The following is a 24381-nucleotide window of genomic DNA, read 5'->3' on the forward strand; positions in this document are numbered from 1 at the left end:
TTTTTAATGAAAAGTACCAAAATGTCAATTCCTGCAAGAGATTTTTCACAGATGGGTCTCGCATTAATGGATCCACTGGCTTCGGTGTCTTCAACGAAAACTCCACTGCCTTCCGTAAACTTCAGGAACCTTGTTCGGTTTATGCTGCTGAGCTGGCAGCAATCAACTTCGCTTTGGGGATGATTTCCAACATGCCCGTAGACAATTTCTTCATCTTCTCGGATAGCCTTAGTTCGATTGAGGCACTCCGGTCGATGAAACCTGTAAAACATCCATCTTACTTTCTTACAAAAATAAGGGAGCAGATGGGTGCACTGGTCGAAAGATCCTACAAGATTACCTTTGTATGGGTCCCCTCACATTGCTCAATTTATGGCAATGAGAAGGCGGACTCTCTCGCAAAGGTGGGCGCTCAGGAAGGCGAGATCTATGATAGAAGAATCGCACATGATGAATTTTTCCAATTTGTTCGTCAGAGTTGTCTTCAAAGTTGGCAAAATGATTGGCGAGATGGCCAGCTGGGACGGTGGTTACATTCCATTATTCCTAATGTTTCTTTGCGAGCGTGGTGGCATGGTTTGGATGTAAGTCGAAATTTCATTCGTGTGATGTCAAGACTTATGTCCAACCATTACTCGCTAGACGCGCATTTACACAGGATAAACCTCGCGTTGAGCAATGTTTGTACTAAGTGCGGTTCCGGTTATGACGACATCGACCACGTAGTTTGGCAATGCCCGGATAATGACGCCTCCAGAGCGCTACTATTGGATACCCTTGAGGCCCGAAGTAGACAACCCTTTGCTCCAGTAAGAGATGTGTTGGGAACCCGCGATCTAATCTATATGCGGTCCATTTATGAGTTTCTTCGCATGTGTTGTATAAAGGTTTAATCTCCCTGTGTTTTTTTTTCGCTTCAGTTTTTTTTTCTCTGTGTTTTGTCCTTTTGTGTTTTGTTCCTGGCCATCCGGCAGATGAGAATCCGCGACAAGCCCATGCCACCACCAGAGGCGATACCGAAACCAAGAAACTAAGATACCTCCCGAATGTGCTACAACGAACCCTGAAACCTTATCCTCACCATGCCTTTCCTCAAAATGATGTGACCCGCTAACCTCGAGCAGCCACGAGTACCCTGGCCTCCTCCCAGTACTAACATACTTAAGAAAGCAATAAGTTGTATGTAATTATATACAAAAAATGAATTTCGGCTCCGTGAAGCGTTACACGCGATTGAGCCATAAATAAACGAACTAGAAAAAAAAAAAAAAAGAAATAGACTAATATGTATGGCGATGGCACAAATGTCCCAAATGGAGGATAACGTGCCTCTGGAGCCGGCCTTCTGATACCTGATAGGGTCATTTTTTACCCACACCGTGCACTACGTCAGCGAGCTGCTGCCACCGTGATGCAAAAGCAAGGTTAAATTGATATACAAGAATTGCTTTCAGGCTTCAACTCAGCATTATGAATGCGAGTAAACACTTTTTAGCAATGCATAGAAGCCTTATTACTACATAAAGAATGCTGATAATCACTAGTGTAGGCAGCTTCTTCTTTCTTTTTACTCACAATTCTAAACAAACACGAGAAAGGGAAGGATGGAAGCATTTGACCCCTCTTTTATCCCGCTCTTTTTCGTGTTTATCAAGAAGAAATAAACTTGATTTTTTTTTGTCTGTATTAACGAGATTTTTAGCCCTAGGCTAGTTCATCTCGGGACCCACGCTTTACTTCCCTTCCAAAGGAATACAAATTTTGTGTTGTGCTTGAAATTGCATGAAACTAATAATGCTGTATGCAAAGCAGAGCCGTCATGATACAATCATGATTAATGAGTAATTTATTATTACGATTAATTCAGAGGCGCGACCACCTTCAACTGTGGGCTAAAACATTAACGACACGTATAAAAGTATTTATTTTCCCAAAAAAATTGTCAATGAAGAAATAGGGGTGGAAGCAATATTGAACAACAAAAATTTCATAAACAAATCAAAAATAAATGAATCAAAATAATTGTCCGTATAGGGAAGTGGAACCATCTTAACAGGGCTCCCATTTTAGACACTTTTCTGCTATAACTCAGTCAATTTTGAACCAATTGACACAATTTTTGGAACACTGTGAGATACGTAGAGTATCTAGCCGTGTACAATATTTCAAGTCAATTGGGTTGGAATTTACTGAGTTATAGCGAGTTATACCCAAAATACCGGCCACTGTCTAATTGATTCGCTATCCTATAATTAATTTTGGGGCCATAAAATGCGTCAACAATGCAATTAAGATATCAACAATTGCTGTAAGAGAGTATGTATTGTAAGAAAAGTATTTTCCACCAAAAAAGTATGACTTTTCTATAAATAACCCCGTTTTTTTTTTCAAAATAAATTAGAAGATTCAGAATAAAAAATATAAAAAAAAACAATAGGGGAGTTCACTTAACAGCGTAAATCGCTTATCAAATTATTATTCTGATTAAACGTCGCGATGATTAAGGCAATCTTGGTTTTTTTTAATCATAGCCTACGCAATTTTTTAATCTGTTCAGTGAATCTCCTAATAGGTATTTATGCAACGAGTTACAAAAAGACGTTTTTTTTTTCAGCACGAGCCGTATCCAACGAGGCTTGCATATCAGGAAAAAATCCTGAGAGGAATTCGAGCTGGAAGTTCTACAAGAATCCCTAAAAGAACCATAGAAGAAATCCCGAGAGTAGAGAAAGAATTATTTAAGAAATCCTCGGGAACTATGTTTGAGGGAACCCCACAAATACCTAAAAAATCTAGGATTGCCTGAAGAAATCTCGGCAGAAATCTATGTTCTTTCGTATTTATTTTCGGGAGAAATTCCTAATGGAATAACAACAGCCATCCCAGAAATCATCGTTCACACAAAAAAAACTATAAAAAGAATCCTTTTAGGAATTTCTAACGCAAGAGATCTCAGGAGCAATCCCTATAGCATTTCCGAGAGGAACATCTGAAGAAATCCTGGGAAGACTCTCGAGAGAAACGCATGAAGAAATCCGGGAAAGAATACCTGAAGGTATCTCGAGAAAATCTCATCTTATTTAATCCTTACAGGCTCACCGTTCATCTAATCGTCTTCTCTGCCCTCTATCCCAAACCTCTATCCTACGCTCTAGTCTTAACTCAATCATCTGCCTTACCCTCTACCCTAACTCTCTACCCTACCCGAGTTCCATCACCTGGTTGTCATTCGTTTGATAACTGAGTTTGTTATCATTTAGAATGAATTAAGAGCCAAAATAACAAGAATGATAACTCAAATTTACTCCTAGAAAATTATAAGAAGTTAAGTTATAAAAGGCTGCGAAACGGTGAGTCGATAAGGAGAGCATCCAATATAGCTCTGGTCCTCACAAGTTCCTACCTCACGCTTCCACGGGTCAAGCGATGACAAAGACCGCCGGCTAAGAGTTGTGTGCTTAGCTGGTAGTGCAGCCTGCCCAAGTAACAATTTCAATTCCTTTTAGATTTGATTATATTTATGGAAGCTTTATCACAGCATGACCAATTCATGGAACATTTATAGTTGTTTTTATCAAGAGAAAACAATCTTCGTTCGTTTCCGGTTTTTAAGTTGTCTTCAAGTTAATTTTGAAATTCGCGCATAAAACAACTGAATTTACAAGAGCTTTAAATCTTATAATAAGTTTTAAGGCGTATTTGAAGTTATTTTCAACACATAACATCAACATATTTTATTAAAAGTTTATGCTTCTTTTATTCAAGTGCATTTCATCTGGCTAATCCTTCTTCAAAAACTTCTTGAAGCCTTCTATTCTTGAGCTAGAGCCATTACTCTGGAACAAGAACTATGCGAAATAATGATAAGATAACGAACTATTTTTCAATCCAAATAATGAATGTAACATATTGGTTGAAAAGCCGCGTTCTCATGCAAATATAAAGACATAAACATGTTTGCTCACTGATGATTTAGCCATTCTTGTGCTAAAAAGTAATCATGTCAACGAAATAATGATTTTACGGCCAATCAAAAATGCGAGTAGCTGGCTGCTGTCGTCCTGCCTGCAACCAGTTTCTCACACAGGCCATAGCTATGCGAATCGAAAATGAAATGGGTACTTACTGTGACTCTGCTCAAGCTCATGCCAAATAGGGTAACTGTAGTAAGTTGCACTTCATTATTAATAGCAAAAATACAGTGAAACAAAATAGAATTGGCACATCTTGACGCGAAACACCGCGAAATGTACAGAGACAACTTTCTAGCATCGACAACGTAAACAAACAATTGTCAAAGGCTGTTACTCTTGTATAAAACGAATAAGTTTCATTTGAGACGAACGAATCTGCCTTAAGATCATAACTATTAAAAACAATCTTCAATAAAGGCTGTAGCGTTCATGCAAGTTGACTTGGTTCCATCATTGTTTTGAGGGGGTTTGGATTAAAGGTAATAACAATTGATGGCGGCTGCATGAGTTTTGTTCGCTTGGAACGGTAGCCATGCTTAGAAAGAATTGAAAAAGTGGCGTAGCCTTTTGTTTTTAAAGGAAATTTATGTCTTCGTATATTAATTATTGATATTGTTTTTGAGGCGCTTTGTAATTTTCGTATGTTTTGGGTGGCATATCAACGAAAAAAGTGGGTATGGCACGGAAAATTTCGATTCCCTGTCATCAATGATCTGTCAGGCAATTTAAATGTTTTAGCCATTTCAATTAGGTGAAAATTAATTCGCAGTTCAATTAATATTTCATCCATGAAACAAAACTTGTTTGCATCTGCATAATGCTTAGGTAAAAGATTTAATTTATTATGCACTGTTGGCACTTTTGAGAAAGACAGCTAAAAGATCAACATGCCTCAAGATATTCTTGTTAAAGTTTCATGAAGTTCTTATAATCAATCATCAGCGCATGTACATAAATACAACTAGTTTCAAAGCGGTCTTCAAAGGCAGCTTTGAAGATCTCCTGAAGAGTGGGCCAGATTAGTCTTATGGATGTTTTATACCTGTTTTATCTCAGATTTGCAGAACAAAGAGCTTTATTGCTAAGTTTTATGATTCTATCTTAGAAATTACTTCAGGATTGCCACAAAAGTATAATTGTTACTTGGGTGGGCACTGTTGTCCTTCTGACTTCAGCTAGATTGAGGAGATACGATCCGATCTGTTCACCAAGGAGGTGCGGCTCAAACAGCGGCTGTTCTGGCATCCAGCGGCTGAGTAAGAAACGCTGCACCACGCCCAGCTAGATCCAAAGTGGTAGTCCCATCAGCTTGGTCGTCCCAGTGTTGGTTGGGACGTTAAACAGAACTGGCACGATGGCCCTCCGGCGAGACAGGAGTGTTGGCGTAGGCCCAATAAGCCACCCGTAAAATCCCCATTGCGAATAACATAGGAGAAAATACGACTCGATACAATCGGCAAAGACCCACGAGACGAAATAAGGACTACGATTGGAAACTTGGAACATGGAATTGCAAGTCACTAGGTTTTGCAAGATGTGACAGGATAATCTACGACGAACTACATCCCCGCAACTTCGACATCGTGGCGTTGCAGGAACTTTGTTGGACTGGACAGAAAGTGTGGAAAAGTGGGCATCGAGCGGCTACCTTCTACCAAAGCTGTGGCACCACCAATGAACTGGGAACAGGATTTATAGTGTTGGGCAAGATGCGACAACGTGTGATCGGGTGGCAGCCGATCAACGCAGGGATGTGCATGTTGAGAGTTAAGGGCCGTTTCTTCAACTACAGCATCATCAACGTCCACTGCCCACACGAAGGGAGACCCGATGACGAGAAAGAAGCGTTCTACGCGCAGTTAGAGCAAACATACGATGGTTGCTCGCCGCGTGACGTGAAAATCGTTGTCGGCGACATGAACGCGCAGGTAGGAAGGGAGGAAATGTACAGACCGGTAATCGGGCGAAACAGCCTGCACGCCGTATCGAATGATAACGGCCAACGATGCGTAAACTTTGCAGCCTCCCGTGGTATGATAGTCCGAAGCACCATCTTCCCCCGCAAAGATATCCACAAAGCCACCTGGAGATCACCCGACCACCAAACAAAAAACCAAATCGACCACGTTCTAATCGACGGTAAATTCTTCTCGGATATAACCAATGTCCGCACATACCGCAGTGCGAATATAGATTCAGTTCACTACTGAGTCGCTTTCAAAACTCTCGACAGGTTTCACCACGCGTCGAAGTCGAACGCCGCGGCTTAACATCGAGCAACTTCGTAACGTAGAAGTGGCTCAAGACTACGCGCAGCAGTTAGCAGTGGCCCTACCAACGGAAGAGCAGCTTGGCGCAGCTACACTTGAAGATGGCTGAAGGGACATCCGATCCGCCATAGGTAGTATCTCGGCTACAGCACTAGGCTTCGCGACTCCGAATCACAGAAACGACTGGTACGACAGCGAATGTGAGCAGTTGAAAAACGAGAAGAATGCGGCATGGGCGAGAATGCTGCAACACCGTACGAGAGCGAATGAGGCACGTTACAAACAGGCGCGGAACAGGCAGAACTCAGTCTTCCGGATGAAGAAGCGCCAGCAGGAAGAACGAGATCGCGAAGCGATGGAAGAGCTGTACCGCGCTAAGAACACACGAAAGTTCTACGAGAAGCTGAACCGCTCGCGCAGAGGCTTTGTGCCACAAGCCGACATGTGCCGAGATAATCTCGAGCGAGCGTGAGGTGATTTTATGGGTGAACGCGCTACAACGGACCAGATGTTCACCATCCGCCAGGTGTTGCAGAAATGCCGCGAATACAACGTACCCACACATCACTTGTTCATCGATTTCAAATCGGCGTATGATACAATCGATCGTGAACAGCTATGGCAGATTATGCACGAACACGGATTCCCGGGTAAACTGATACGATTGATCAAGGAGACGATGGATCGAGTGATGTGCGTAGTTCGAGTATCAGGGACACTCTCGAGTCCCTTCGAATCTCGCAGAGGGTTACGGCAAGGTGATGGTCTTTCGTGCTTGCTGTTCAACATTGCGTTAGAGGGTGTAATTAGGAGAGCGGGGATAAACACGAGTGGAACGATTTTCACGAAGTCCGTTCTGCTTGGTTTCGCTGATGATATTGATATTATTGCTCGTAAATTTGAGACGGTGGCGGAAACGTACATCCGACTAAAGAGTGAAGCCAGGCGAATCGGATTAGTCATTAATGTGTCGAAGACAAAGTACATGATGGCAAAGGGCTCCAGGGAGGAATCACCGCGCCCGCCACCCCGAATTTATATCGACGGTGATGAAATCGAGGCGGCTGAAGAATTCGTGTACTTGGATTCACTGGTGACCGCCGAAAATGACACCAGCAGAGAAATTCAGAGGCGCATTGTGGCAGGAAATCGTTCTTACTTTGGACTGCGCAGAACTCTACGATCGAATAAAGTTCGCCGTAACACGAAGTTAACCATCTACAAAACGCTGACGACCGGTCTCTCTGTGGGCACGAAACATGGACCCTACGTGCAGAGGACCAACGCGCCCTTGGAGTTTTCGAACGGAAGGTGTTGCGTACCATCTACGGCGGAGTGCAGATGGAAGATGGGACTTGGAGAAGTCGAATGAACCACGAGCTGCATCAGCTGCTAAGAGAACCAACCATCGTCCATACCGCGAAAATCGGGAGGCTACGGTGGGCGGGTCACGTCACCAGGATGTCGGATAGCAACCCGACTAAAATGGTTCTCGAGAGTCATCCGATTGGTACAAGAAGACGTGGGGCGCAGCGAGCTAGGTCGGTCGACCAAGTGGAGGACGATCTGTGGACCCTACGCAGAGTGCGGAACTGGAGACAAACAGCCATGGACCGAGTGGAATGGAGGCGGCTACTATGTACAGCAGAGGCCACCCCGGCCTTAGCCTGATCGGTAAGGTAAGTAAGTAGTTATAATTTTAAACTCAATTATATTTTATTGATATTTAATTGCGTTATACATATTATGTTCAATATTACATTTAGTTATCAACATGAAAAACGACAACTGATTGATAACAGGTTTTGTTATCAACTAGTTATAATTCAAGGCTATTTTATCGACAAAACAAAATTGTAAAAATCTACTATACCGGCATCGTCAACAATTTAAAAAAATGTATACTTTACAACCCATGTTTTCAATTATTGCGCCCAGAAGGTCTCGAACCCTGATCGATTGATTTCCGGTCACAGCCTTCATTTTACAATATCCTTCATCCGAGTACTCTAACCCTCTACCCTAGCATCTACCCAGCCACCCTTTTACTCATCAAGCCTGATCGATAGATACCCATTAGCGTGGGACACAAAAAGACATTTTACTCCTGTACACTTTTTGGGTTCCATTTTGGTCCCATACTAGGTCCCATATCAACTGTGCAAAATTTCAACTCGATCGGAGAAACTATATTTTAGCGCCAGCCGTTTTAAGTTTTCATGCGATTTACTATGGGGAAAATCACTTTTTCAAAGAAAAATCGCCACAGGTTGCCCCTTAACCCCTAAAAATATATCGATGAATGATTTCTGTTGGAAATTTTACGAGGAACAAACCCTCTGGAGACCGCATAGCGATCTACGGCATGTGGAAATAGTAGTTTACGCAACAAGGTGCAGAATGATGATTTTTACAGCACGAGCCGTACATTTATCCAACGAGGATTGCCGAGTTGGATAATTACGATGAGTGCTGTAAAAATCGAGTTCTGCACCGAGTTGCGTACAACGTTTTTTGCAACTTCATAAATTACCACTTGAGGATAGTATTTAACAAAACTTCTTCATCAGACTGCACACTGATGTTCACAGTCATTAAGGAAGTCTGATCATAGCAGGTTATACTGTAAAGTAGTCACAATTTTTCAAACCTGCGTTCAGAAAGCATCAATAAGTAGAACAAAACTGAAAACAGTGCTATAATGGTTCATTACGCAACGCAAATCAGTGCTGTAATGAACCATTACAGCACTGTTAATTTGGTGTGGGAAAGTAGGCCTTTTCCTGTCAGATTTGCGTGAGGTAAAATGGCCTATTACGATGAGAAGTTGCAAAAAAGTTATTGACTGAAAACCGAATGGCATGCCAACGCTGTTTAACATGTAAGGAATAACAATAAATATTAATAATAAAATCTCGACATTTTATCGATCGGGTAAGACTTAATAACTTTTTCCACGAATGTCGCATCGCTTTGCGGTTTGCACAGTTGATATGGGACCAAAATGGAACTCAAAAAGTATACAGGAGTTGGAGTTTTTCCATTTTTTATATTTTTTTTTTTTTCATATAAACCGTGTACCAGGCTAATACCCATGGCATATTGCATGGTATCATCACAGGCAGACGTAACACTCTGATAATTCCCATCGTACACCGATTTAATGATCTGTTACAAAGTTTGATAGTTGGCCAAATGCCCACCCGTGCTGCTTGAATATTTTTTTCTCAAGTTATACGTTTGCCCACTACCGCCATCTAGTTGATAGTTGGCCAGGCTCAGTCCTTTTAGCATTGGACGAATATGTTTCCGTGACTATGATTAGAATCGAAAAATATTCAAAGTATTACGTCTTTTTGTCTGTTGGTATCATAGCTCAAATTACCATTCCGTGGCCACCATCTTGAATTTCAGCCGGTTCGATACCCGAGTAGATGAAAAAACTGGAACAATATCATAATAAGATCTTACTCAAAGAAGTACTGAAGATCATAACAAGCTTTTAGTTTAGTAGAAAAATGGCCGGGAGCGGAATCGAACTCCCGACCTTATGATCCATAAGCAGTGACTTCACCACTGCACTACAATTCATTGCTGAAAGTGGAAGGTAACACGAGCATTAACTTTTACGTTTTCGGAGGTATTTGGGTGTCTTGAAGTAGTTTTGGTTTGGCGGCGCCATGTTGTAGATGAATGTGTGAAAGAACTAACTTTGATCTTGAACAGTAATTTTCAGATCTTTGGATTTTCGGATGTTGTAGATGAATGTGCGAAAGAACTGAACATTCAGGCCATTTTTATCTTCTTTTTGTCCCAGTGCTGATATAGTGATTTGCACGATGTTTTCCGAAGATAAAAATAAGTACAGATTTTGAAATCATATCACGATGAGATATTGAGCAGATATTTGGCAAACTTTTGAATAACCCATCAATACCATGTTAATTGAAAATCATAATTGACCACACGAATTGGTATACCGAAACTTTGCGTAAATAAAACTCAAAACAGCATAACTTACGTGGCCGGTAGGTTGAGGGGCGGAATAGCCCCCATAGCAATTAGTGCGCTTCCGATGCAGTACACGATGGACAGGTACAGGATCGTTTTGAATTTGCCGAGAAAACTATCGGCCAGGATGGCACCCATCAGGGGGAAAAAGTACGCTAAACTGGTAAATATGTGGTATATCACGGTGGCCGTATCGTCATCGTAGTTGAGCTTTTGTGTGAGGTAGAGAGCCAGGACAGCTGTGGAACGAAAAAAAAAACATCAAGTGGATTATAGTGATACAAAGTGAGCCGGGTTTCGGAACTTACTTCGCATCCCATAGTAGTTGAAACGTTCGCTGAATTCATTGCTGATTATGAAAAATATTGATTTTGGGTATCGTATAGGCTGAAAAGATAGAGTAAAAAAGTGAAGTGTTATTTCAATGTGATGCAACTTTGCATTCTAATATGTTTCCAATAAAATGGAACGAGCTCATTAACAATTATCTATTCTTGAATTCATCGTAAAATGAATTCGAGAGAAACTGTGCAATCTTTGCCATAGACTAGCATCGTGTGATCACATCCAGAAAACAATAGTGTTTCACTAGAAAGGTGTAAAATACGAGTATTGTAGTAATGCGCTGGATTTCGGAATGATCAGTTGATAAACCCTCCGTTTCTCCAATCAGAGTTAGTATTATGGTTTATTGCTTAATATACTGCTGTTTGAACTAAACGGTGGGCCATAGTGTTGTTGTATCCTTCATTTCTTGCCTCTTCAACAACACAGTGATTGAAAGTTCTGCTCAAACAGCAGCGAATTAAACAATACATCATAATACCAAAGCTGTTTGCAGAAACGTAGAATTTATTTACTCACCTTCCACTAAAAAATCTAGCTGATTACTAAAACCATGCCCAATTTAGGCTTCGTATGTAGGTCCCGGGAAACAGTGTGCGTCGTTACCTTCCCATCCCAGTGATAACTCTACCGAAAAGTTTAGTAAAGCGAAGGTAAAACGGAATGCCTATCAGACATTCTGTGACGAAATTTCGAACGACTTTGCTTTTGATATTATTCAAGACAGAAACAACCCATTTAGAGGGGAAAACTTTACGCATGTATACACGTTCCGCTCAACACGTGTACATGCATTGTTTTTGTTAAACCGTTTATTTTAACTTGGTCGCCGTTTACCACTAGGGCCAGACATGCAAGGCCACAACTGAACGTTTCACTGTAGCAAGGCGGAAAAATATTGTGCCATTCCAAAAGGCTACGGGATTTATTCAAATACACAAATCTTCAATTATGATCAATTTTCTACCAAACTACAAAAAATGACAAATTAAATTATAAACAAATATGAACAATCTCTCTGGCATAAATCTTGACATTCATATAGGAGCCCGCTTTTATTTATGTTTAAACTCCTCTGGTATGCAAGGCATCTATCAAAGAACAGAGTAACACACTTCTCTTACCTTCTATCTCTAGATAAACTGTTGTGTCTAACGTAAACGCAACTGCCGTAGGTCGTGAAATGCATTTATAATGCGCCACCGGCACGGAACAGGCTCCCTGCTGTGCGGTCATTGAAATTGTTTATTTATTTTGCTGAAACCAGTTTCCCGGTTTTTTGCACAATCGCGGTAAGCTTCTTTAATTCGGTGCAAACAACCACGTGCGTGGGTTGTCGACTCTTCAAATGATGGTCATTTCCGCGACTTTCGCCGACTCGCACTTGACATTGACCCACATTTATGGGGAAGATACAGTGGACGTTTTTTCGTCGCTAATCGGTTAGGCACTGCTCTGCCTTGACATCTACATACGAACAGTTGCAGCACGTGCTGGTAGTAAATCTTGACCACTGCACGCCATCCAACTTCGGCAGCTTTGTCAATCGGCTGCATCATCGGATAGCGTTGCCGTCCGTCCCTGTACTCATGCCTACAGATGTAGGTAATTCCAATACTAGAAATCCCAATCGGTAATCAGCGTGACTGGCTAAACGCTTCTAGTCGCTGATGGTTGTACATCAACCGCCAAACGGCTTGATTTTTTTTGTCGTGCAGAAGGTGAAGGCAATCGAACTTGTTTCTTGAATTTCAATTCAAGTCACATTTTAAGAACATGAACCACGTCGGACAGTGTTTGTTGCCAGACGAATGATATTCTGTTTTATATTGGATGATGATGTAACTCATGCAGTGGATGTCAAACTGTAATCAGTTGGGCTTCTGTGATCTTCGGAAGTTAGCGTTAGCATTAAATACATCGCCAACATGATAAATAATAATAAAGGGCGCCTTATTAGTTTCCCAAGCACAACTCAATCAAAAAGGAATAGCAAAACTATAACCGATGAAATTATTATTTCAAAAATGATTTTATGACAAGGGTAAAAATGCCCAAAACACAACGTTAAGATTGTCTTTTGTGGTCTTTGGTGACACCAATGCTCAGATTGGAAGAGAAAGCTTTTGCGCATTGGCGTAGCTAGAGGGGGGGTCAGGCCCCCCTTAGAATCCGGCAGCCCCCCCCCCCACCAGATTTTTTTCATGACTTTATATATGGAAATTAGAAAAAATCTGAAAACAACAAACATAGATCTATAATAGACATTTATTTGGCATAATATGTGTTTAAATTGACAGTTATTGGAGACTATTCTCAACTTGTCACTCTTTACAAGATCATTGTTCAAAATTGTCTATGTAATTAGTTAGTTTTGTTTGGAAATATTATATAATCAGAATTATATAAATAGCAATGCTTTGTACATCTTCTTTTTTCAATCGCTGAGAAATTAAATCTAAAAGATAATTTTCAAGAATTCCCTGTATATTTTTTTTTTTGAAAAAATCCCGAGATAAATTTCGGAAGAAATCATTACAGGAATTCTCGGAGCAATACCTGCAGGAATCCCTGGAAAAGTTTCTGAAAGTATACCTGGAGGAATCCGAAGAGCAATTATGCGAGGAATTTCAGGAAAAAATCAGTAGAATCCGCATCAGAAATCCCTGTAGAAATTACTAGAAAAAAATTTAGATGAATCCTTGGAGGGCATCCATTTAGTACGTCACGCTAAAAATGGGAATTTTCAACCCCCCTCCCCCTACGTACGGGTTTTTCTTATATTTAATACACTGCTTGTCGCACTTTTCGAAAAACCCCCCCTCCCCCTCTAAGCTTGACGTAGTTAATGGATGCCCCCTTGAAGGAATTCCTGGAGGAATCCTTGGAGGAATTCTTCGAGAAATCTCAGGAGGAATTCCTAGATGTATTTCTGGAGGAAATCCTGGAGAACCTTCTTGCCAAATTCCTCGCGGAATCCCTGGAGAAGTCAATGGAGAAATTTCTGAAGGAGGCATTCCTGGAGAAGCACCTGGAGTAATGCCTGGAACTTCAGAGAAATTTCTGATGAAATTCCAAAATAAATTTCTAGAAGAATTCCCAGAGGAATTTCTGGAGGAATTACTGGTGGAATCTCATGGAAGAATCCTAAGAGGAATCCCTGAAAGAATTTCAGGTATATTCCTGGAAGAATCCCTGGTGCAATTTCTGGAGGAATCCGTGAAATAACTCCCGGACGGATTTCTAGAGGAATCCCTGGAGTTCAAATTCATGGATTAATTGTTGGAGGAAACCTGCAAGAATTTCCGGAGGAATCCGTTGGAAAAATTCCTATAAAGTTTCCTGAAGAATCTCCTGAAAGAATATCTGCAGCAATCTCTGAAGGATTGATTTCCTGCAGAAATGCCTGGAGGAATGCTGTAGGAATTACCGAAGAAATTCCTGGAGGGATTCCTGGATCAATTTCTGAAGAAATTCCTGTAGCAATTTCTGAAGAAATACCTGGGATAAATCTTGGTGGAATTCCTGGAGGAGTCCCTGGTGAAATGCCTGGATGAAATCCTGGAGGAATACCTGGAATGATTCCTGGATAAATTCGCAGAGAAATTTGAGGATTCCTGAAGGAATCCTTGAAAGAATTCCTGAAGGAATCTCAGGAGGAATTCATGCAGGAACCCCTGGCGGAGTTCTTGGAATAATTCCTGTAAAAACTCCGGGAGAAATTGCTGGGGGAATTTCTTAAGGAGCCTCTGGAGAAATTGCGGTAGTAATTTCTGAAGGAATTCCCATAGGAATTTCTGAAGGAATTCCTATATGACTTCCTGGAGGATTTTCTGAAGGAACTCCTGGGGTATTTCTGAAGAAACCTCTTAAGGAATTCCTGGAAAAAATCTTAGATAAATTCTTGGAAAGAACCCTGTAGGAATCCCTGGAGAACCTCAGGAGGAATTCCTGGAGGAACTTCCGGACAAGTTTGTCTAGCAGGAATTCCTGGACAAATCTATATAGGAAATCTTGGGGAAATTCCATGGAACTATTCATGAGAGAATTCCAGGAGGAATCCCATAATCAATTCTTTGAGGAATCCTTCAATGAATTCCTGGAAGAATCTCTAGAGGAATTCTGGAAGGAATCCATGGAGAAATTTCTGAAGAAATTTCTAGAGAAATTCCTAGAGGAATTCTGAGATGAATTTCTGGTTCCAGGAGTTCCAGGAGAAATTTCAGAAGGAATTTCTGGAAGAATTACTGGAGGAATCATCGGTGGAATTTCTGGAGGAATCCATGAAATAATTCCTGGAAACGGTGGAGAAGAAATTCATGGGTTAATTGTTTGGCGAAATCCTGGAAGGATATCTGGAGGAATTGCTGTACGAATTCCCGAAGAAATTCCTGGATCCATTCCTGATTAAATTTCCGGAGGTATTCCTGAAGAAATACCTGGGGTAATTCCTGGTGAAATTCGTGGTACTCCTGGAGCAGTCCCTGGAGCATGCCTGGATGAAATCCTGGAAAAATGCCAGGAGGAATACCTGGAATAATCCTTGAATAAATTCCGGAAAGAATTTCTGGGGAAATTTTTAAAAGAATCCCTTGAGGATTTCCTGGAGGATTCCTGAAAAAATATTTGAAAGAATTCCTAGAGAAATCTCAGGAGGAATTCATGCAGGAATCCCAGGAAGAATTATGGGAATAATTCCTGGATTGACTTAATGTATCCCTGGAGGATTTTCTAGATAAATTCTTGGAGAAATTGCGGTAGTAATTTCTGAAGCAATCCTGGAGGTACTTCTGGATGAATGCCTGGAGAAACCCCTGGATAAATTCCTGGAGACATGCCTGTATCAAATCCCAGAAAAAAATTCTTGAGAAATCCCTGGAGGAAACCCTGGCGAATTTCCTTGAAGAATCCCTGAATAAATTCCTGGACTAATGCCTGGAGTAATATCTGGATAAATTCCTAGATAAATTCCTGGTGAAGGTTTGAGAAGAGTTCTGGGAGGGACCTCTAGAGTCCATGGAGAAACTCTTAGGAGAAATTTTTGAAGAAACCTCTTGAAAAAATCCCAGAGGAATGCTTAGAGAAATTTATAGAGACATTCTTGGAAGAATCCCTGGGAAAATTCTTCGAAAAATCCCTGGAGGAATCCCTGAAGCAATTTCTGGAAGAACCTCAGGAGGAATGCCTGGAAAGTTCTGGACAAATTCCTGCAGGAAGTTCTGGACAAATTCCTTGCGGAATCCCAGGAAGAATCCCTGGTTAAATTTGTAAAGGATTTTTTGGGGAAGTTCCGTGGAACTATCCCTGAAAGAATTCCTGGAGGACTTTCTGAAGGGATTCTTGGAGAAATTCTTAAGAAACCTTTTAAGGAATTCTTGGAGGCATCCTTAGAGGAATTTCTAGAGAATTACTTGGAAGAATCCCTGGGGGAGTTCTTGGAAAGAAACCTGGAGGAATCCCAGAAACAATTTCTGGAGGAACCTGAGGAGGAATTCCTGGACAAATCTCTATAGGAAATCTTGGGAAAATTACGAGGAATTATTTATAACTATTTATGGAAGAACTCCAGGAGGAATCCCTAAATAAATACCTTGAGCATTGAGGAATCCCAGAATGAATTCCTGGAAGAATCTCTAGAAGAGTTCTGGAACGAATCCATGGAGAAATTTCTGAAGGAATTCCAGGAGAAATTTTTAGAGGAATTCAGTAAGGAATTTCTGGTGGAGATCCAGGAGGAATTTTCAGAGGAATTTCTGGAGGAACTCCAGGAGGAATCGCAGAAGGATTTTCTGGAGGAATTACTGCAGGAATCATCGGTGGAATTTCTGGAGGGATCCATGAAATAAATCCTGGAGGAATGTGTAGAGGAAACCCAAGAGAAGAAATTCCTGGATTAATTCTTGGAGGAAACCCTGGAAGAATTTTCGAGGAATGCATGTAAGAATTCCTGGATCCATTCTCGAATAAATTCCCAGAGGAATTCCTGAGGAAATACCTGAGGTAATTCCTGGAGAAATTCTTGGTAGAACTCTTGCAGGAGTCCCTGGGAAAATGCCTGAAAGTTCGATTTCTGAGGGAATTTCAGGAGGAGTTTCTGAAGAATTCTCAGAGGAAATACTGAAGAAACCGCTGAAATTCCTGAGGAAATCCTTAAATCCTGGATTAATTCCAGGAGTAATCCCGGAATTCGGTTTTGAAAGAATAACAAAAGAAATTTCTGGTGAATCCCTGCAGGAACTTTTGAAGTAATTTCTGAAGAAACCCGATGAGGAATCCCGGAAGCAACCCCATGAGGAACTATTTATGGAATCTCAGGAAAGCTTTCTTAGCGAATACCTGGAAGAATTTTTGTAGGAATATACCTGGATATAAAAAAAATTGAAGAAATCAATATCTGCAGTATTTGTTGAAGGAATACTAGGATCCCTAAAGTTTTATTTTTATACAAATTTTCCAAGCAATATTTATTTTTAGGAGTATTTTTTAATAATCTTCAAGTAAAATTTTCTAAAATAATTTCAGGAACACATTCCTGCAGAAATAATTCCAGATGTAATTATTGAAGCAGTCTCTTGTGGAATTCTGCCAGGCATATATAGAGAAATCCCTGTAGAAATCTCTGAACACCTGCAGAAATACCTTAAAGGATCTCTGGGGAAATTCCTGAAGAAAACCTCGAAAAAAGCACTGGAACAATTACTGGATGAACCTCTAAAGGTATCCCAGGACAAATCCCCGAAAAAATGTCTAGTGGAATCCCTAGATGAGTTCTTGATTGAATTTCTGGAAGAAGCCATGATGAAATCACTGCAGCAGGCTATGGAAACTAATCTTGGAGGAATTGTTCGTACTCATATAGTCAGTTTACGAAACTATGAACAAATCTACAACAGTTATTTTGTAGATTACTCAAACCTACAATACCTATTTGCATATTCACATATCGGGCGCCAATCCCGCTTGAAATTCATCTCAAGTCAGCAAGTCAGCCCCCCTCCAGGAAAAAAATCCTAGCTACGCTAATGCTTTTGCGGTTCAATCATCGGTACGGAAAGCCTTCACTTCTTCACTAACGTCAACGGCCTGAAATCTCAGTCAACTTCGCTGCTGCCTAAAGGATGGCAATACGAATACGATGTCAAACGAAAAATTCACCACTGGGCCACTGGGTGTTCTTGTGTGTTGTCCGTTGTCTAATGTTATGTTAGTGTAATGTACAGTCTGTGCAGCCTCTGGCTGAAGACGGTGTGAATCTAGGTGTGAATTGTCTTTTAAATAAGTAGCACCTTTTTTCACGCAAGGATATCCCGCAAGCACACCTGGAGGCACCCAAAGGACGAAGTTTGCAATCGAATCGACCATGTGCGTCATTTTTCGGACGTCATTCATGTAGAACTACAAATAGATCCCAATATCGACTCAGATCACCATCCCGTAGCTAGTAACATTCAGGCCGTGTCTGACTCTACACTGTGTATATACCGACGATCGATGCGTTTCAACATCCAGCATCCAGTCCGAGGTGGCCGATATATTAGCTCTCGTCTATGCTAGATTCGCTATCAAGCGCACTAGTGGGGTTGAGTGCCGTGGTCATCGGTAGAGACTTCAACAACTGGGCGATTGGGTGGGGTAGCCGCTCGTCTAACGCGAAAAACTGAGCTCTACTCGAAGCTATGGCTAGACTGAACGTTGATGTCGCTAACGTAGGCGGCAAAAGTTCATCATTGATGTGACCTTATGAAGCCCGGCTCTAAACCCTAGGACGTAATAGAGGGTCAACGATGGGTACACGCACAGCAACCATCTGGTAATTCGATAAACGGTTGAACACAGAGGAAGACGGCCACAGCCGAAGGTCATCGACAGTCATCGGGGATGGCTGACCTCGCGCATCGATAAGCCGTCATTTGTGAAGCGATTGGCTGTGGAGGGTAAAACTGAGACCTATGATGTATCCTGCGATGATCTAGCAGGCACCCTAAGCCGTGAATGCGACTCCGCGATGCCCTTGGCGATGCCTACCCAGAAATGCACGCAGAAAATGCAAAACTCTGCGCATCCTGTCTAAGAGCTAGAAGGAGAATGAATGAGAATGCAAAGAGCTCGCATCGATGAGAGAAGAATGGAGCGAAGTGAGGCCTACAGAGCGGCTAAACTGGTACTGAATAAAAAGATTAAGGCGCGTAAGTGGTCGGTGGGAGCTTAAGATGGCGTTTCTTAGGCGAAGCATGTTCTAACATCAGTGAGGACTCACCACCTTTGGCATCGCAAGGTGATCGAGCATCATGTGCGCTGCACACGAACTGTTCAAGCGGGGTTTGCCTAGGCGTGGCGGGGGTTCAGCAGTGGGCTCTGCTGGGCCTCTTCAGAAATACCACACATCCGGAAGCATCAACTCTGTTCAAGCGAACCGGCACCGCTTCCAAAGTGCCACAGCCTAGTCAGGGGTGCCTCGGGCACATCAGGAGCGATGTCAGTAAGCTCCTGATTACGATATACTGGCGCGCGACGTTACTGGTCAATGAGATGGTACACTCTAAGAGGACCGCGGAGTAGAGGAGTGCTGGTGGTGACGGCATTCTATCCTCTTAGTAGGGCCGGGTGACACTGACCTGAAACGACGGATGGGCTAATGTCGGAGCCGCCTTCCGTCCCATAAAACCTTGGCAAGGCCTTAGAGTACGTTCCCGAACTGTATCCAGCTTAGGAAACTAACTGGGTGGAGGTAGGTTCAGTTGAAGTATCCTGATTTGCGCTGATCCTGGCTCTGAGCTCAGGTCCCATAAGGGCCTGTGCCAACCCGTGGGTGGCCTCCCTGCTTGCATAGATAACCACCGGGATCCTTGGGCGACTACTTCAGTGGCAGTGAGGGATAGCGGCTCTAAGGGGGACCCTTACAGCAGTGATGGAATCGTATTTGATTAGGGAATCTGAGAACGTGGAGGGTGAGGTGATCAACCCGTTCGCGAAAAGCGGACTGGTCAGATCACCAACGCAGGCGTCGAGGGTAGAATCCCCGCAAGTGTCGGAGTACGGCACTCCGAGGGTCGGGTCGGCAATAGAGGACACGCAGATGAGTGGGGCAGAGCTCACGCGTGCGCTGACTCGCAACAGGGATGGACTTCCGAAGCTGCTGGTGGTCTCCGAACAGCTCGACGAGCTGATCGGATACACCAGTGGGCGGAACAACATCAGTAAAGACCTTAAAAAAGGTCTGCTGAGGCTCCGCGATTCGGTCGCCCAGGCCCGGAGGGAGTACGATCTCATGTTTGATCGTAGTGCGGGTAGAGAGGAGAGGTCCACGCAAACGGACCGCTCCTCCACAGAGAGTGTGTGCAAGGTGCAGCCAGGTGGGGCTGCAGAGAGTGAAAAAATCTCGGCCCAAACCAAACGGCCGAGATCGATGGATGTGGAGCGGCCGGTGAGTGGCAAACGCCCGCGTAGTGCGAGTAACGCCAAGCCGGTCGCGAAACGGGCTCGGGGCAAAGAGCCGAAACCCCGAGGCGAGACTGCTAAGAGCGGTAGCAGTGACCAACCGGTCCAAGGGAAGGTGAACCCTTGGATCACGGTTGGCAAGAGAGGGCGCGTAGAAAGAGAGAAGGTTTTGAGCAAAACCAAGGCGAAGCCGGCGCGTAAGCGTACGAAAGGCGACGCACTGGTGCTCAAAGCAGAGGGCAATAGCTACGCAGATGTGCTGCGGGCTATGCGGAGCGAGGATCGTCTCTCGGGACTAGGTGCGGATGTTAAAAGCATCCGGCGCACTAGGACTGGAGAGATGATGCTAGAGCTGAAGAAGAATGCCGTTAACAAGGGCTCTTCCTACACGGCTCTAGCACAAGAAGTGCTTGGTGAAAAAGTGCGGGTGAGGGCTCTGACGCCGGAGATGACCATCCAGTGTAAGAACTTGGATGAGATCACCACCGCGGAGGAGCTCTCTGCTGTTCTTAAACAGCAGTGTAATGTGGACGCGCCATGCGCATCGATCCGCATGAGGCGAGGCCCAGCAGGTATGCAGATCGCGACGATCAAGCTTCCAGTCGGGGAAGCGAAGAAAGCGACTGCTAAGGGCATGGTCGAAGTCGGATGGTCGGAGTGCCCGCTCAGTGTATGTGAGCCGCCGGAAGTGTGCTTCAGGTGTTTCGGACGAGGCCACAAGTCGTGGGCATGCAAAGGCCCGGATAGGAGCAAGCTCTGCAGGAGATGCGGAGTAGAAGGCCACTTCGTCAGGGAGTGTAAATCGGCGCCAAAGTGTCTGATTTGCACGACGAACAAGGGCCATGTGACGGGTGGGCCTAAGTGCCCAAGCATAAGTGGACGTAACGGCCGAAAATGACGCAAGTCACACAGTTGAACCTGAATCACTGTGAAGCCGCGCAGCAGCTGTTGTGGCAATCCGCCTCGGAGTCGAGTATAGACATCGCGCTTCTTTCGGACCCATACCGCATCCCCCCCAATAACGGGAACTGGGTTGCGGATAAGGCCAAGAAAGCGGCGATCTGTACGACCGGTCGGTACCCGGTCCAGGAGATAATCTCCACGACGTGCGAGGGCTTCGCGATTGCGAAGATCGGCGGAGTCTACTACTGCAGCTGCTATGCCCCACCTAGGTGGCCGATAGGTCAGTTCTCGTCCATGCTAGATTCGCTGTCAAGCGCTCTAGCTGGACTGAGCCCCTTGGTCATCGGTGGGGACTTTAACGCGTGGGCGGTCGAGTGGGGCAGTCGCTCTACGAACGAGAGAGGTTGGGCTCTACTCGAAGCTATGGCGGGATTGAACGTTGAGATCGCGAATGTCGGCAGTGTAAGCACTTTTAGCAGAAACGGTGCGGAGTCCATCATTGATGTGACCTTCTGGAGCCCAGGGCTTAACCCTAGCTCAGACTGGAGAGTTGATAACGGGTACACGCATAGTGATCACCTGGCGATTCGATACAGTATCGAACAGGGCGGTAGACGGCAGCAGTCGAGGATAACCGACACTCACCGAGGATGGCTAACCTCGAGTTTCGATAAGCCAGCATTTGTGGAGTGGATGCTCATGGAGCAGAATACAGACTACTTGTCTAGCGACGGTCTAGTTGGTACCTTGAGACGAGCGTGTGATGCGGCAATGCCGAGGCGATCCATACCCAGGAATGGACGAAGACCGGTGTACTGGTGGTGTCAAGAAATCGCGGAGCTCCGTGCATCTTGCCACAGGGCAAGGAGAAGGATGCAGAGAGCCCGGACCGATGAGTCGAGAGCGGAGCGAGAGGTGGCATACAGGGCGGCAAAGTTGGCACTGAACAAAGAGATCAAGGCGCGTAAGCGGGCGTGCTTCAACGATCTCTGTCAGACGGCCAACACAACCCCCTGGGGTGATGCGTACCGCGTAGTCATGTGCAAAACGAAAGGCACATCTGCACCACCGGAACGCTCTCCCGCGATGCTGCAGAGGATCGTGGAAACGTTGTTCCCGCACCACGAGGTGAGACCATGGGCACCCACACCACAAGACCATCCTGGTCCGAGTGAGGTTCCCCCAGTGACGAATGAGGAGTTAGCCGCAATTGCGAAATCACTTAAGCTGAACAAGGCCCCGGGCCCGGATGGCATTCCGACGGTAGGTATCAAAGCGGCCATCGAGGCTAGCCCTGACATGATCAGATCGGCTATGCAGAGATGCTTGGATAGAGGCGAGTTTCCGGAGAGGTGGAAAAGGCAAAAGTTGGTTCTACTGCCCAAGCACGGGAAGCCACCAGGCGACCCGTCGGCTTATAGACCAATTTGCCTCCTGGACACGGCCGGGAAACTCCTGGAGCGGATCATTCTGTCAAGGTTATTGGTCTATACCGAGAGGTCGGACAACGCGGGGCTATCAGACAGCCAGTACGGGTTTCGCAAAGGTAGATCGACAGTGGATGCCATTAGGTCGGTGACTGGATTGGCCGAAATTGCGCTGCAGAAAAAGAGGAGAGGCATACGGTACTGCGCGATCGTAACGCTAGACGTTAGAAACGCCTTCAATAGTGTAAGCTGGGCCGCCATAGAGAGCGCCATATCTCGCTTAGGGGTCCCGGCTGGCCTAAGGCGTATTCTTGGTAGTTACTTCCAGAACAGGGTGCTGATTTACGACACCGAGGAAGGCCAAAAACAGTACAATGTCACTGCAGGTGTACCGCAAGGATCCATCTTGGGTCCGGTACTGTGGAACGCGGCATATGATGGAGTACTGAGGCTAGCACTACCACCGGGAGTAAAGTTGGTTGGCTTCGCCGACGACATTACCCCGGTGGTATACGGTGAGTCGCTCGAAGAGGTGGAATTGACGGCAGCGCATGCGATTGACATAGTGGAGGGCTGGATGAGGTCGAGGCAACTGACACTCGCACACCACAAGACAGAGGTGGTGGTGGTGAACAACCGCCAGTCTGCACAGCAGGCAGTGGTCACCACGGGCGGGTGCTCGATCGAGTCCTGTCGCTCACTGAAGCTCCTTGGAGTCATGGTCGATGACAAGTTGAGCTTCAGTAGTCATGTCGAGTATGCTTGTAAGAGGGCGAGTGTAGCGGTTATGGCATTGTCTAGGATGATGTCAAACAGTTCGGCAGTTGTCTCGAGTAAGCGGAAGCTGCTCGCGTCAGTCGCGGTGTCCATACTACGGTATGGCGCCGCCGCATGGTCGAACGCGCTCAAGCTGCAGAGGAATGTTGACCGACTAGAGAGTGTACATAGGCTGATGTGCCTCAGGGTGGCCAGTGCATACCGGACTGTCTCGAAAGACGCGGTATGCGTGTTAGCGGGCATGATGCCGATAGCACTGGTGTTGGCCGAGGATGTTGAGTGCTACGATGAAAGAGGTACGAGAGGTGCGCGACGAAACGCCAGAACTTCGTCTATGGTGAAATGGCAAAGAGTCTGGGACTCTTCAACAAAGGGTAGGTGGACACACAGGCTCATACCGAGCGTGTCCCGGTGGACGTGTAGACCCCATGGCGAAGTGAACTTTCACCTGACACAATTTCTGTCGGGCCATGGGTGCTTTAGGTGGTACCTGCACAGGTTCGGGCATGTAAACTCACCCTCATGCCCGGAGTGTGCAAACAGGGCGGAGACGGCGGAACATGTACTCTTCGAGTGCCCGCGTTTTGCGGAGCAGAGGTCGAGCATGTTAGAGGTATGCGGCAGGGATACTACTCCCGATAACATTATTGAGAGGATGTGTCCGGGGGTGGACGAGTGGAATGTCGTGTCGAACACGGTATCCACAATCGTGCTCCACCTCCAAAGGAAATGGCGGGCCGACCAACAGTTAGTCGAGTTGGCCCCCTAGAGATATGCCGAGTGTGATGGCTGACAGATGAGCGAGAGTGCGAAAGCACAGTCCCCCCCCCTCTTCTACGAAGTAATCCCTAACGGGCGTGCCGCGGAGCAAGGTCAGGTAGTGCAGAATGTGGTTTTCCTACGGTGTTGCTAACCAACAGGTTTCCTCATTCTATAAAAAAAAAAAAAAAAAAAAAAAAAAAAAAAAAAAAAAAAAAAAAAAAAAAAAAAAAAAAAAAAGGCGCGTAAGTGGGCGTGCCTCGAAAATCTCGGGGCCGGATCACAACGTCCGAGGCCATACAGTCCCGGTCGCTAAGTCGCGTTTTTTTTTTTGCGAAATAATGTCCAAAAGTTTGGATGCGTCATAATATCCTATGTGCCTTCTTTCCTTGGACTTCGTGGCGTATCATCACGTTCGGACGTTATGCCCCGAAAAAATGCGCCATAAAGCCCTGGGACATTATGGCCTCGGACGTA

The 24381-nt window shown here is 44.5% G+C and overlaps 1 protein-coding gene across 4 annotated transcripts in view; it reads right to left on the reverse strand.

Moving 5' to 3' along the window:
• The window catches only part of LOC109420121 (peptide transporter family 1), an 84285-nt gene that overhangs the window by 16763 nt on the left and 43141 nt on the right, over nt 1-24381 (reverse strand). For all 4 annotated transcript variants that reach the window (XM_062859744.1, XM_062859741.1, XM_062859743.1 and 1 more), the window contains 2 exons: nt 10564-10642; nt 10266-10494 (listed from right to left, as the gene is read on the reverse strand). In XM_062859744.1, coding sequence (XP_062715728.1) covers nt 10266-10494; nt 10564-10642 — 308 coding nt within the window. The remainder of the gene's footprint in view (nt 1-10265; nt 10495-10563; nt 10643-24381) is intronic.

The sequence above is a fragment of the Aedes albopictus genome, chromosome 3 (assembly GCF_035046485.1).
Source record: "Aedes albopictus strain Foshan chromosome 3, AalbF5, whole genome shotgun sequence".
Taxonomy (NCBI): Eukaryota; Metazoa; Arthropoda; class Insecta; order Diptera; family Culicidae; genus Aedes; species Aedes albopictus.